Source organism: Myzus persicae, unplaced genomic scaffold (genome assembly GCF_001856785.1).
Source record: "Myzus persicae strain clone G006 unplaced genomic scaffold, MPER_G0061.0, whole genome shotgun sequence".
Lineage (NCBI taxonomy): Eukaryota > Metazoa > Arthropoda > Insecta > Hemiptera > Aphididae > Myzus > Myzus persicae.
The window spans coordinates 120,611-135,447 of record NW_019103288.1 but is presented as its reverse complement, the minus strand read 5'-3'; the positions used below and the strand labels follow the sequence as shown (position 1 = coordinate 135,447).

The 14,837-nt window shown below is 28.8% G+C and overlaps 2 protein-coding genes across 4 annotated transcripts; both read right to left on the bottom strand.

The window, feature by feature from the left end:
• Positions 1 to 977: 977 nt before the first annotated feature.
• On the bottom strand, positions 978 to 8,375 carry LOC111034169. Of its 3 annotated transcripts, none has more exons than XM_022315246.1 (3): positions 6,361 to 8,375; positions 4,600 to 4,738; positions 978 to 3,628 (listed from the first exon to the last, which is right to left on the bottom strand). In XM_022315246.1, exons 2-3 carry the CDS (start codon positions 4,684 to 4,686, stop codon positions 1,814 to 1,816), a joined length of 1,902 nt encoding a protein of 633 aa, XP_022170938.1. In that variant the 5' UTR covers positions 4,687 to 4,738; positions 6,361 to 8,375; the 3' UTR covers positions 978 to 1,813. The 3 variants fall into 3 exon arrangements, with proteins under 3 accessions (XP_022170938.1, XP_022170939.1, XP_022170937.1); XM_022315247.1 differs by having other exon boundaries at positions 6,465 to 8,375; XM_022315245.1 differs by having other exon boundaries at positions 6,469 to 8,375.
• A 929-nt stretch (positions 8,376 to 9,304) lies between these two features.
• LOC111034172 lies at positions 9,305 to 14,837 on the bottom strand. Its single transcript, XM_022315248.1, has 3 exons — positions 14,679 to 14,837; positions 12,584 to 12,707; positions 9,305 to 11,467 (listed from the first exon to the last, which is right to left on the bottom strand). Exons 2-3 carry the CDS (start codon positions 12,665 to 12,667, stop codon positions 9,689 to 9,691), a joined length of 1,863 nt encoding a protein of 620 aa, XP_022170940.1. The 5' UTR covers positions 12,668 to 12,707; positions 14,679 to 14,837; the 3' UTR covers positions 9,305 to 9,688.

Below are 14,837 nucleotides of genomic sequence, written 5' to 3'. Positions count from 1 at the left end.
TGGGTCCAAGAACACTACCCTGAGGTACACCACTCTTAATTCCATATGTGTTACCATTTACTTCATTAATTTTCACCGACTGTTTTCTATTATGCAAATAGCTTCTAAACCAATTTAAGCTCGAATTATTAATTCTAAAGCTAGGTAGTATGTTTAATAAGATTTTATGATTCATATTAATAGTATATTATTATTTTATTGTAGTTAATTTCACTGATATACGAACGAAATAATACATACAATATTTTATATATGGATAAAAGGTATAACTTTAGTAATACAGTAATAACTTTCAACTGTCAATAATAATTTTGATGGGATACCTGAATCTGATGGTTATATTAGATTAGCATTAATTATTTTAGTCAATTTATTCACACTTACACCGATAGTAATTTAGCTCTGAATTCATCATCTAAAGTACATAATTTTTTTTAAAATAAAAAATTTCGGTCATAATATCAATAATAATTTATTTGACATTTTTAAGCCGGTAAGCTTAAAAGAGTATTATACAACTCAAATTATATTCAAATCTTATGCTTGAAATTTACTAAAACAAATTTGATTGTAATTTCAGAGTTGTAAAGCAAACTTGTGTTTATATTGATAAACACATATTTAAAATGTACTCAAACAATTAGTTATAGAAAACGTATTCAGAAAAAATAGTAATATATCCTCGGATTACTATCATCGCTTAATTATATATTATCCTATCACTATCAATGCGTAAACATTTTATGCTAATATAATGTAACTCTCTATATAATTACGATACAACTGTGTACTTAATTGTAATACGTAATTAACATCTATCTAATTTATAAGTTATTACTTATTATTGACAGTATAACTTTTTCATTTAAGCAGACAATAAGAACAAACCATTAAATGTCATATTATATTTACTTATTAAAATATATTGTCTATGTTTTATTTTCTAAACTTAATGAATTTTAAAATACATAGTTCAATATTTAAGTAATTTTTCAATAATATTAAAAAAAAAAAATTAATTTTAACATTTTTTGAAAGAATGAAAGAAAACTGATTTTACTAAGTCCTTAATACTACAACATAAATTTTTTTAGAACCTATCCATAATCAATTCCATTTGCACTAAAATCAATCTGATCATTGTCTTTAATTTTTGGACACAATACTTGCATTACTTAGTTTTAGAAGAACTTTAATAATTAATTAAATAAATTGACGTATCGACGGTGATTGAGTTATACAAGTTTAGTATAATAGAACAAAGTGAGCATATTTATTAGTGATTCTAAAGCAGCTAGTGATCAAAATGCTCAAAACATTCAACTAAATCAAATTATTTGTAATATTCTAAAAGTTATTTGTGTATATTTTCAACAAAATATTCTCAATTTCGTCAAAAATTGAGAATTGAAAGATTAAGTTAGAATTTTAATAAAATATTACATTTTAAAAAAATCATTAATTTAAATGTACTATAAATGTATTATACATTAATAAAAATAATTATGACGCTCCTTAAGTATTTCTTCAGTTAGACATTAGACAGTTAGTACTAATTATTTTATACTTATTATTACTATTACATTAATATTTTTTATACTTATCGAGCATTGCTATCTGGAATCATAATTAGAACACCAGTTTTGTTTATTATAATATCGTTTAATGACATTTTTTTTTAAACCTTTTACTATAGAGTAATATATTATGCTTGAACTATAATTACAGCCATTTTAAATTTATCTGTCTAATAAACTATTGATTTAAAACTACAGCTCAGTGTAAATGTGTAGGTTAAGGTAGGTCAAACCTACTATTCTGCGGAGTCTACCAGTGTATGATGAATGCTTTCCGACAAATTGTACCCATTTTTGGTATTTAGGCAATGGGCCAACGCGTAAACAAACAGCAGAGATGTTGTCAAGGCGATGATTGCGTGAAACCAGCTGGATAGTGTGAACGGATTGTCGTGACTTGGAAGATTGGAAGGATCGTCATTAGGGAGTGGCGGTTTATTGAGTAGGGTATATGACAAAGAATCACCGATTTTTACCAAGATCTTGAGCAACACGACAGCAGCTGGAGCAATGGGCGTGGTCGGTTCACATACTATACTTTTTTGTGTAAGTGAAACAACTACACAATCCGTGGCCGAAGGATCCAAGACCCGTATCAGGATATCGACTGGCCGAAGGTGCTGCAAGTGGCGACCGTTGACGACTACTGAACCGGCTCCGTCTATTTCAAAGTCCACCAGCACCGGATCTAAATACACCGAAAACCCGAATGGCGGACCGTCAATGAACAATGACTGATTCCTTGTGAAGTTCATCACGTTGATCCCGAAATTAAGCATCCATCTCTCGTCAACGCCCGGGAAATCCAGTCTGGGAGATTGGCAGGTCATATACGTGTCGTTGACCGGTGGATCACAATTACTTGACGCAAACACCATGGTGCCGTTTGGCCACATGATGAAGAGTCGGGCGGGGAATACAACGCATGGTTCAACGAAATGTGCACCCCGGACTGCCACAGCGATGCCGCCGGACAGTAAGGCGCTAAGTTGTTGATTCTGGTCCAGCACGGGACTGGGAGTGCCACAGATAGGGCCGACGTCAAACTTAAATTGTTGTGAAGACTCTATTGTCAATCCAGCATTATTTGACCAGTACTTGACCAGAACGGGACCTTTCAATGTTCCATTTGTGGCATTCACCAATGGTGAGGTGGTGCAAGTGATCGTATCGGGTCCGGACGTTCTAGGGTTCGTGCACACAGTTCCTGCGACCGTCACCATTACGGTTCGGTTGTCCGCAAGTATCCTGTGGTTTCTAATGACGATCGTTACGGACGTGCCACCTGATTGTGGCCCTGATAACGGATCTACCTTCGTCACGTTTACATCTTGACATTTGTTCGTCAAATACACTTCTTCATATCCCGGGTAGTCGAAATATCTTGATGGTGGCTCGGCGTTGTTATTCAAGTTGTAAAACTCCTTTCGAACCTCACAGGTATATTCGGACGTACACCATTTCAAGTAGTTTGAAAACTTGTTGTTATTCCATGCGCAAGTCACACAGTTGTGCAATCCTTCGAAGGCACATATATCATGCTCATGAAACGTAACATAGTGATCGGAGACATAATCAAACCGCAGCATGACTTCATTGAACTTCACAAAAATAAATTCTGTAAATGATTGTACATTCAATAATTTATGGTATAATTTTCCCATTTTCATTGAACATATAAATTCATCGTTTTTTTTCTCCACCGGATATTTCAATCTTGATGTTTGTCTTATGCAATACATGTCATTTGTGAGAAGATAGTCCGAAAAACCTACTGAATCTTTTAATACCTTTACAATGTATTTCAAGTTAATAAAATATTTATCATCATGATATATTTTTTCAACTGAAATTCGTGGACAATCTACTATATTAGATACCATTAAGCTTGAAGAGTTGAATGGGATACAGCTTATACATGTCTGTTGTTTTAGGGACCATTGACACAGATATTTGATTGTACAAGTGGTACACGTCATTGCATCTGAACATTTGGCATCATTGTACGACAATCCTTGCAGTATGCTACCATGTGATTCAAACAGCAAAGTCTACAGAAATCATAATTTATTAGTGTCAAAACTGGAAAGGCGTAACTAGAACTTAAAATTTGAGTGGTTTCAGCATTTGCCCAGCATTTTTATAATAAGTAATATAGAAAGTGGGGGCAGAGCCCCTACATCCCTTATCCCGAAAAAAAATAAATTAAAATTGTATTTGATTATTATTGTTTGTATACTTCGTATATGAATGATTAAAAAAGTGGAATTAGGTAAACATTAAATTATTAAAATATATTATATTATTTTAGTTACAAATTCGAGTTTTTAGTTTTCTTATAATATAAGTGGAAATTAAACAATTGATATAGGAAACATAATATATTTTTTTTTGGCTGTATTTAGAACATTTGATAAATGTTTTTCAATAGCTAAGGTAGACAACTGAAATGATCGATTTTTCAACATAAGTTGACCTTAAATAAGTATTAACTGAAAGTATTGGTGAAACTATTTACTGTTTTTTCACTAGATCAGAACTTAGTGGAACAGAAATCGATAAATGTATCATTATGTACAAATTTGGAAAGCTCGATTTTTGAACAATACTTTTAAACCACTTTAAATTCTCCCTATTATTGTTAAATAAAGAAGATATTTTTAGTTGGTTTACGTTTAATATTTGATCGTTATTCTTTACCTCTCATTATAAATAAAAAGTTATTTTCCTTATACTGCATACTTTACATAACTTTGTTAAAATAAAACAAAAACTATATAGAGTTTATTTGAGCAAATTCTGTCCTTGAATAAGGAATAAGGATCTGCAACTAGTTCATATGTTAAGGATATTGAGAATGAAATTAGATCATTTTTAAAAAAGAATTATCTTAACACTGGTGTAACTCAATGACAAATAATTGTAGGTACTTAAATATTATACCAAATATCAAACATTTTGAACTATAAAGAAATATACAAAAAAAAGTAAAATTTAATTTTAAATTTGAATTTGTACTTACCATTGTATATAAAAGTACAAGCGATCCATTCAAAAAATAATGATTCAGATTATTTTTATTTTTGCTTAACATTCTGCAATCAGCCATGATGCTGCCCAAATGTTTTACGTCCCAATATATTGTTCATCTATATATATTGCTATAATAGATTATAAACAATTATTTTATGATAGATAACTTTAATATTTTTACTTCAAAGAAAATATTAGAATTTACAATATGGACCTATAGCTATGAATAAAATAACTTAATATATTCTATGCACAGACTATACAAAACAGCACGGTGACCTGAAGAATTTTTTTTGAAACAGGTTTTGCACTGTTTTTGTGAGCTACTTCAGTTCAATTGTAGGCGATGTACTTTTAATTAAAGTGAATTTGGTTAGCGCTCAGAAGTTAATAAAAGTGTCGGGAAAAACCCAAAGTACATTATAGAAAAACGAAGATATTCACGCAAAACCAGTTTTTGACAACAATTATTAAGTTTTTTTTATGTAACTCAAAAAAAAAAAATTATCATAGATAATTTAAACTTTAAACTTTAAATTGTTGTTTAAAAATTATATATATATATATTAATAATTATATTTTCTATACATCATAGCATTTTCAAAATATTTTGATTCTTTTCGTACTATTTAAAACCATAAGAAAATGTTTTCTTATAGATATTTGAAATTCAAATTATGACATGAAATTCATAAAAATCTTGAAAATCTATAAATTATTTTGTAGCTTAAAGTGTACCTATAAAACGTTCAATTTTTATTGCGAAGGATTGGAAATTTAAATCAGGATTCTTGTAAATAGTTCATACTATAAACAAAAAAACTAAACAAATATGTACATATATTTTTTTTTATGCATTTTAAGTTCAAATTTGGACGGAATCTATTATTTAAACAAAGAAAAAACCATATTAGTTATTTTGTTGTAATTCAAATATTTTATTCATGGGTATTTGAAAATGTAGTAATTAATTAATTAATTAATTTTTGTACCTATATTATAATATTTAATACAGATTATGACATTTTAAAATGCAATTTTTTCGACAAAAATGAATTTAACCTATTGTTGTTTGAACCAATTCCTATAATATAGAAAAAAATTAGGTACTTTAATCACAATAATATCATAAAATATTTCTACAAAGTACTAACTAATAGTATAAGGGCTTCTCTTAGAATATTTTTTGCAATGATTTTATATTATTTAATTCAAATTTATCATATCCATTACAGTGACTCTCTAGACATTTAATTTACAGAAGAGTCATAACCTACCCGGTTAGGTAATTAATTTCTTGATATTTTAATTTTGAAACTATAATACAACTGTTTAAAATATCACAATATAATTTATGCATCGAAAAAACATCTCCAATCAACCACAGAAAATGTGATTAGTTAATTCCTATAAGATTAATAAGTAAATACTAAATTAAATTTACTCTCTAATATTAAAACATTAAAAAGGAACGAAGCTTGTCTAAATTTGTGGCACTGAATTATTGTTTAATTTTAAGAAATTATTGTAAGCTGTAAAGCAAAGACAAAAATAACACTATTGTAACTGATGTTTCCTAAATAACAGTATCAATATAATTTAATATATCAAATTATGCCATTGATTATATTTAATAATAATATACATTTTTTTATTAAAATTGTAAAGGTTTGAAAAAAATGTCTAATTTACATATATGGGCATTCAACAATAGTTATGATAAGGAGTAGTATTTATGAAATCCAAATACCTATACTTTAACAGTGACAGTGAGCATATTATAGTTTATTTCTTCGATATAATGGATATTGCTGACGATCAAATACAAAATAATTTATTGAACAACTTTATTACCAACATTTTGATTGAGGATAGATCTTCCCGAGTTACAAAATATGTATTATACAATTTGTTGAATAACTAGTTGGTAAATATTTGGAATATACACTTTTTAATAAAAAAAATAATAATTATAAAGCTTATATTATACTTGAATATAATTATAAAATATAATCGCACACACATATATGCATCATTGTCAACGTTTGGCGTAAAAGTGTATATTTGAATAAATCATTTATCAAACTTCATTCGGTTTTAAATAAGCTATAGATAATGCAACTAAACCCACGCTCATATAATTAATCATCAATAATTAATGTGAGTATACAATATTTATATTACTGTTTACAAAATTATGTGTATTAAAAATTAAAACATTATGATAATATGCTAATGACATTGTGATATGTAACTAGACCGTTCTATCAAATTATAAAAATATTTAAACGGCAGTAAATATATACTAAATTTTCAATAAACATAATTATATCTCTTATTTTAAAGCTGGCAATATAATCACATTGCATTTTATTCATTTTTATTTTATTATTCAAATTATAATGCAAAATTTACCACTTTTGTCGATCAATATATAATACCTGTTAAGGGGGCAATACAACATCTTAATGGGTTTCAAAATACACTGTAAAAATTATCGCTTTCCGTTATTCATGATATCCAGTAAATAGTATCCAGTGACAAACGCTTCACGAAATTTGATGCAAAAATATTCATCTAAAAAATGTGCGGTAAAAAAAAATTAAAATACTAATTTTTTGGTAATTGTCCATCAAAAATATCGCAAATGTAAATTATTTTTATTATATATGACATAAATGTATCAAAGAATTTATCTTAAAATAATCTAATGAGCTGAAAATAATATTATTGTGACAGAATTACATCGTAATATTAAAGATATAGTCTTTCAATTACCCCATTTGATTGACAAACAAAAATGTATATTATTTACCTATTAACCTAACCTAACCTTGATGATTTAAATTATTAATACATTATGAAAGTGTAAAATACACGTCAAATATCTATAAAAAGAGTTGGGTTGATTTGAAGAAATTAAATTTAAAAAACTCAAGTTGACTTGAGTATGTCTTACATAGATAAAACAAATCAAAACTAAATTTCGGGACTCAACATACCTAATAAATTGTTTTTCCCAGGATCCATTTAAACATAAAAAGGTCATTTTGTCCGATTTACCAATCCCGTATCTACTGACACAATTTTGGGTTTCATCTCTGTGAACCAAGGCCCCCTTTTTGTATTTTAAAATTTATCATACATAAAATAAATATGTATGTAAGATATAATCAATAAAACAATTCTGTATAATAGTGAGTTTTGAAAATGACGTAAACAATACTCATTATTACTTTTCTTTTTGGTCGCCATAACAATTTGTTTATAATTTTAAGGATAAAATATAAAAAAACCTTAAATTATGAAAGACAAATAATAAATCACCATTGACACATTTAACATGATAGTTATACAATGCCACAAAATATGTTAAATTAATGGTGGAACATAAACAACTAATAAAATATGTAAGTAAACCAAATATCTAGTGTATATTAGCTATTTTTTTATATTTAATATTAATTTTATTTTTGAATACATAAAAATTAATTATAACTAGGTGTCCCACCCGGCGTTGCCCCGGCAAAAGTCACCTTAGTTGAACCTGACATTTTTTTTACATTATATAATAACAGCTACAATAATAGCTAACCCGGCAAACGTAAATTCAGGGACTGGAACCTTGATGATTTTTACGGTTCCGATTCCGGTTCGGTTCTAAGAAAATCTAAAATTTCGGTTTCTTTTCGGTTTTAAAAGAAATTAAAATTTCGGTTTCGGTTCCTTTTCGGTTTTTTAATTTAGATTTCGGTTCTTTTCGGTTCTTATAAAATTAAAATTCGTTTTCTGTTTAGGTTTTATACTTAAAAATTTGATTCAATTTCGATTCTTTAAAAAATATTAGTATTTTCAAATTTTCAAGTAAATGCTCAACATTGTTGACGAAAGCATACGACCCATAATGATATAGAATACAAAGTTTAAAATATCGAAGCTAGACCCCACGGCTATAGACACTAGAGAACTAGACAGTAGACACTATAATGAGTATAATGAACAGTAACAAATCACAGAAAGAAACGCATTTAGGCGTGCTGTAGGTACGCGTTAGATAACAATACTATATAAGCGTTGTAGCCCATAACATTCGCAGTTATTTATAAACATATTTTATGAATTTCTTATTATTGTGGTAACTAGAAGACCTATAAGTGTATATTGTGCAGTGAATAACGACTTTAATTTTTGCTGGAAATTCCTATTAATACATTATCAGTTATTACGTAGAATTATTAATACTTTAGTCTTAGTGACACGTCTCAGACACTCGAACTCTGTACTCTGTAGGTATAATTGAATGATTATTTTTGAATATTATAAATCCTTATAATAATGATTAAAATAATGACAAATAAAAATAAAAATAATATAATTATTACAAAAACGAAATTAATCGTAAGAAACCTTTACCTACAAAAGAATATCGGTTCCGGTAAAGTTACGGTTTTTAAATTAATTTAAATTAGAATTTCGGTGAGGTTCCGGTTCACAAAATTCAAAGTGTTTCGGTTCCAAAACCGGTTCTTTTCGGTACGGTTCCAGTCCCTGAACGTAATACTAAATAATTTGCCTACATGTTGAACAGAAATTAGCCTGTATATTAAGATGGTGATTAAAAAAATGATAAAAAATAAGTAAAGATTAGATTAGTTATTAGTTATTTTTTACTAATAACTAATGTAACGCCATTGATTATAAATACTAATAATAGATAAAATTTTTTTTTGCTAAACTAAAGAATTATAATAGTTGTTTTTACTCCACGTCGATACCGACCTGCCTATAGAAGCATCTGTAGTTGTCGAGTTTGATTGTTATTTATTTTCAGCCAGTGACTATTCCTTACTAAAAAAGGTATAGGTATACAGTTTACACGTTTATTTTAATTAATAATAACTAATTATTTATTGACTTTATCGGAATAAATTTATGGCTAAACCTTTCTCTGTGATATCCTCTTTAATTTAAAAAAAATTGCACAACGATTGAATGAGTAGTTCGGAAGTTTATTTCAAACAAAAGAAAGCGACTTCATTTTATACAGTAGTATAGAGTATAGACGATAGAGATATAGATTAACACTGTAATAGTGCTGTCCGTGTATTTATGTCTGTTAAATTCACAGGTGGGTCATGGATTGTTTTATGCACGTCATGCCTATTACGAATTCGATAACAATAAGCCGAGACTGAAAGAATCACCGTTAGGGAAATCACGATAAAAAACCAGATAAGTTTGATGAAATCGCATGGGCGTTTTTTAAGCTTATACGTTAAAAAATCGCCAATCGTGATATTTATCACGGCCGAATCGACGATGGGCGTGATGGGCTTGCACACAAAACTATGTTCTTCGGCTAAGGTGAAATTGCATTTCTCATACATAGTTGAATCTTTGAATTTTATAAAGACGTCCGGATGCATGTGCCTTAAGTGGTTACCGTAGACGGCCACCGAACCATCTGATTTTATTTCGAATTCCTCTGGCTGATAGTCTTCCAAGACGTGGTAATAACTGATCAATGGACCGTTCACGAGCAGTGACTCATTCGTGACGAAGTTCATCACTTCCAGTCCGAAGTTCAACGCCCGTGTAAAATTAGGCGCGTTTACATCCCAACCATTAGTTCTATTCATTTCTGGCGCTCGACAGACCATGTAATTGTCATCGGTCGGTGTATCACAATTTTTGGACGCGAACTGCATGGTGCCGTTTGGAAGCTTCACGAACATTCGGGCGGGAGATGCAATGCAAGGTTTGATGAACCGAAAGCCGTTTAACTTTACGGTAGTGCCACCCTGCTCTACCCCATAGAGTTCTTGTCTCAAGCTAAGCACAGGACGAGGTTTGCCGCACATAGTACCGACGTCAAACTGGAATGTTTGCGATGACTCGACATTCAACTCACCTTTATCTGATTTGTACATAACTGAGACCGGACCGGACGGTGGTTCATCATATGTATCGTCGGGCGGTGGTGACATGATGCAAGTGATCGTATCGGTTCCTGTCCACCAGATTTGCTTACAAACCTTTCCCGCCACTGTTACATTTGAGTGTTGGTTCTTCGAAAATATATAGTGGTTCTTCAATGTGATCTTTATTTCCGTGTCAGCGGTTAGTGACCCAGATAGAGGAACGACGGATGTCACGTTTATTTCTGCACATCTATCCTTGACTTTTTGGGAAGAAAAATTCCAGAATTGACCAATACCGTTGTGCATCATATACAACTCGTTGTGACCCTCACAGGTGTTTTCGGCTGAACACAATCTAACGTAGTGTGAGAAACCATCATCATTCCACGTGCAAGTCGCACAATCTGCGTCCTTAACGTTCTCGACACACGGGCGTTCATAAATTGTTGCATAATGATCAGAAATGTTGTCCAACCACAGTATTACACCATTAAACTTGACATAAATAAATGCAGTAAATGACTTCTTCTTGTTATCTGTGAAGTATGATTTCTTAACTTGTGTTGAACATACTATTTCGTTGTTATTTATCTCAGTATGAACATCTATCGATGAAGAATTGCAAGTAAAATTATTTTTGTTAAGAAAATCAATGAAACCTACTGAATCGTTCAATATCTTAACAGTGTATTTCAAAAAACTAAATTCATTATTATATTCACGTTTACTTGATACCAAAAACCGTGGACATTTCTCTTCACTGTGGACTATCAAACTTGAATTCTTTAAACTAGTGTTGCTTACACACGCCTGTTGATCTAATGACCATACACACTGAGCTTTGATTGTACATTTGGTGCATGTTAATTCATTTTCGCAACTGGTACTGATTGACTCCGCTATCTGTGCACAACTAAATGATGCAAACAACAGAATCTAAAGAAAACATAATAATTTATCATTGTAGATAATTGTAAAATCATACTGTTATTTTGTTTAATGTTTATTACTAAATCTGAGTTTATGGTATCAGGGAATAATAATAATAATCTGTTTTAATAAATAAATAATTATCGAGTATGATACATCATCATATACTTTATGTTTATTAATTCAAAATATTATATTCATTCATCTTCTTTAATAGTAATTGTGACTATAAAATCATAGGTAGTGTTTTTTTTAAATATTTACTAAATATAGTGTATGGCAAGATTATTAAGTATGACAATGTAGACATACATTTTTTTCGAATCTTGAATATATTATTACAAAATTTATTATTATTATTGCAAATACAGTGAAACCTCTGAATAGCGGACACTCTCGGTCGCCGAAATTTTGTCCGCTATTTAGAGGAAAACATATTTTTCAAAAAATAAATAAATTCAATAATTTTATTTTATATTTTTTTTTTTCTTTAATAAAATACACAATAAAAATAAAAACTAACATTTCTGAAAAAAATCTGTTACTCTAGTTTGTTTACTAATTGCAGGCGTAATTATTTCGTGTGTTAAGGCATTTTCTAATTGGACTGTGTTTGAGTACAATGAACTATTTTGTATTTCGATAGAAGAAATATATTTACGTATGCCTTTTACTGCTAGCAATGCCAAAACGTTCGTATATTGGGATCATAATCACAACTAAACGCACTTAGGACAATGCATTAGTTACAATATTTCGTTGACGCGATAAAGTGACTGAACGGAAAAGATAAGATTTTCATATACAGTTTAATAATGTACACATAAGATAACTTAATAATTGAGGTTTTTATTTTGTTATTCCAAAATAATTCTTAATTTAAGATAAAAATGATTAATATCAGTGTCATAATAAAGTGTCCGTTACTTAGAGTGTCCTGTATTTAGAGGTTTTCCTATACATACATAGTGAAAATGTCCCCGTCTCTGAAAAAACGTCCGCTATTTGGAGGTGTCCGCTATTTAGAGGTGTCCGTTAAGGGAGGTTTCACTGATAAATACATAAGTTACTAAAAATATTTTTGCTGTTCATAAATAATCTTAAATGTATATTCGGACTCACCATTGAATATATTAGTAATAGCAGTCCATTCATTGATTTGTGGATCAAAAAGTTTTTATTTTTGCTCAACTTTCGGTTAGGCATTAAACTGATCGATTGGTGTATGTATCAAGATATTGTTCATCTATAATCAAATAATGTTTTATAAACTCATTAAAGTTGTTTTCATTAAAATATCTAAAGTAATTCGTTTAACGTTATAATATTATAAATCCAATAAATAATAATGTTATATATTAATATTATATATAGTATATATACTATATATAATATTATTATAGTATACATATATACAGAGTGTTGACAAAACCATTCAAAATCAGTACAAAATGGTTTACGTAAGCTCCAGGCTAAATTTAAATTTGTGTACTCAAAAATATTGTTATTATTTAATACTTTTAAAAATATAAATAAATAACAAATGGACGGACTGACGGACACAATATACGGATATAAGGTGTTCTAAAAAAATGTAAACCAAAACTGATTCAATGATCTACTTTGGAAGTATGAAAAAACTTGTTTTAAATTGTGAATCTTTTAGCTATAAAAATTGAACAAACTTATACATTTTTAACTTTATTGATATTTCAAGAAAAAAATGAAAAAGTTGAAGATTTGTATTTAAAAAGAGTCAAAATATTTTAAACATATTATCATGAACAGTAAATGTTAAAATAAACATTTGGTGAAAATGTAAAATATCCACTATTATTTATTTTTGAACCATAACAAAATAAGAAAAATATTATTTTATGGGTATTAAAATCTAAATATACGATGTAGAAATTTGAACTTCAAACGATCATAAAAAAGAAATTTAACCTTCCAGTCATTTTTTTTTTTGACAAAAGTAGGTATAGATTTAATTTTCAAACTTTATATTTAAAAAGAAACTTTTTTATAAATTTGTAACTCAAAATAGTTAGCAATTTTCACGATTGAGACAATTTTCAGTAGCTTGTATAATATTATTGTGAATTTAGGGTGACCTTTTTTCTCATTTACACAAATTTAAACTTATGACGAATTTTGAGTTAAATTTTCAAGTTTTTAGGTCAAGCAAAAATGGTTTTAAAAAAACATATATAATTGAAAATATTAATATTTAGTGTTATTATTTTTAATTGTTAGTTAATAAAATAATGTAGTAAAATTAGTTCGAAAACCTGATGGTACCGAAAAAAATACATATATTTCTTATAACTTAGTGTGATTAGGTAGTTCGAGAAAAATGTTTAATAAATCATGCACGCAAAGAAAAAAATATAAGTTGTATTAGTACAATGTATGCCACATTCTTCACGTGTGCTGTTGACAGCATTTCGTTAACGTAATGCATAATATCAGCTCTACATGATAATGTTATCTAGTTATTTACAATTCTAAGTATTATATCAAGAGAATATTGTTTTTTACAGAGACAAAAAGTAAAAAAAAAAGAGAGGAAATTTAGAAATATATTTTGTTTTATAATTTTACGAATAAACAGTTTTGTTTATATTTGTATATGCATTATTGTTAAATAATAGTGTACATGAAAATATATTCTAACAAAATACTGAAACAACAAAATGTTATTTTTTTAAATCAGCGGAATACATTAATCACAAGTTTCCTTTCTTTTTTAATCAAAAAATAATTAAATTAAGATATAAATGCTTCTTAAGGTATAGCAAAAGAATATCTAGTCTTGGGCCTAACGACTAATGTCTAGTCTACCCTATAGGTAAGCCAGAAAATAATAGCTGATGTAAATAACAAAGTCTGCTGTTTCAATTTCATGATATCTTCAATTATATTTTTATACATTCATAATATATTTTTCTGTTCATTAAAATAATCAGTTTTACAATATTTACCAAACTATATATAATATTATAGGAAAAGTAAAAATAATGTAACTGGATCCGGGGGTAACCAGTAAGGTATAAGAAATCCCGGGAGAGTTTTCGGACTCTAAAGGCTATTGGTGTAATAGGCATAACCAAGGGTGGATATAATAATCTTTAAATTAGTAACCTAAACTGTTAAATGTTTCTATAATATATTATTATATTATTAATAAATAAATAATAGTCACATAAATACTTACAAACTAGACCGATATGGTCTACGATATGTAGCTACTCAAAGTCAGCATGTCACTGATCCGTGTCTGAAGAGAACTGTCGCCCAGCTAATCTATTCTTGTCTTTATTTAATGTCGTCAGTGCTTTTATCTTCATATAAACTGAACAGGTATACGAATACT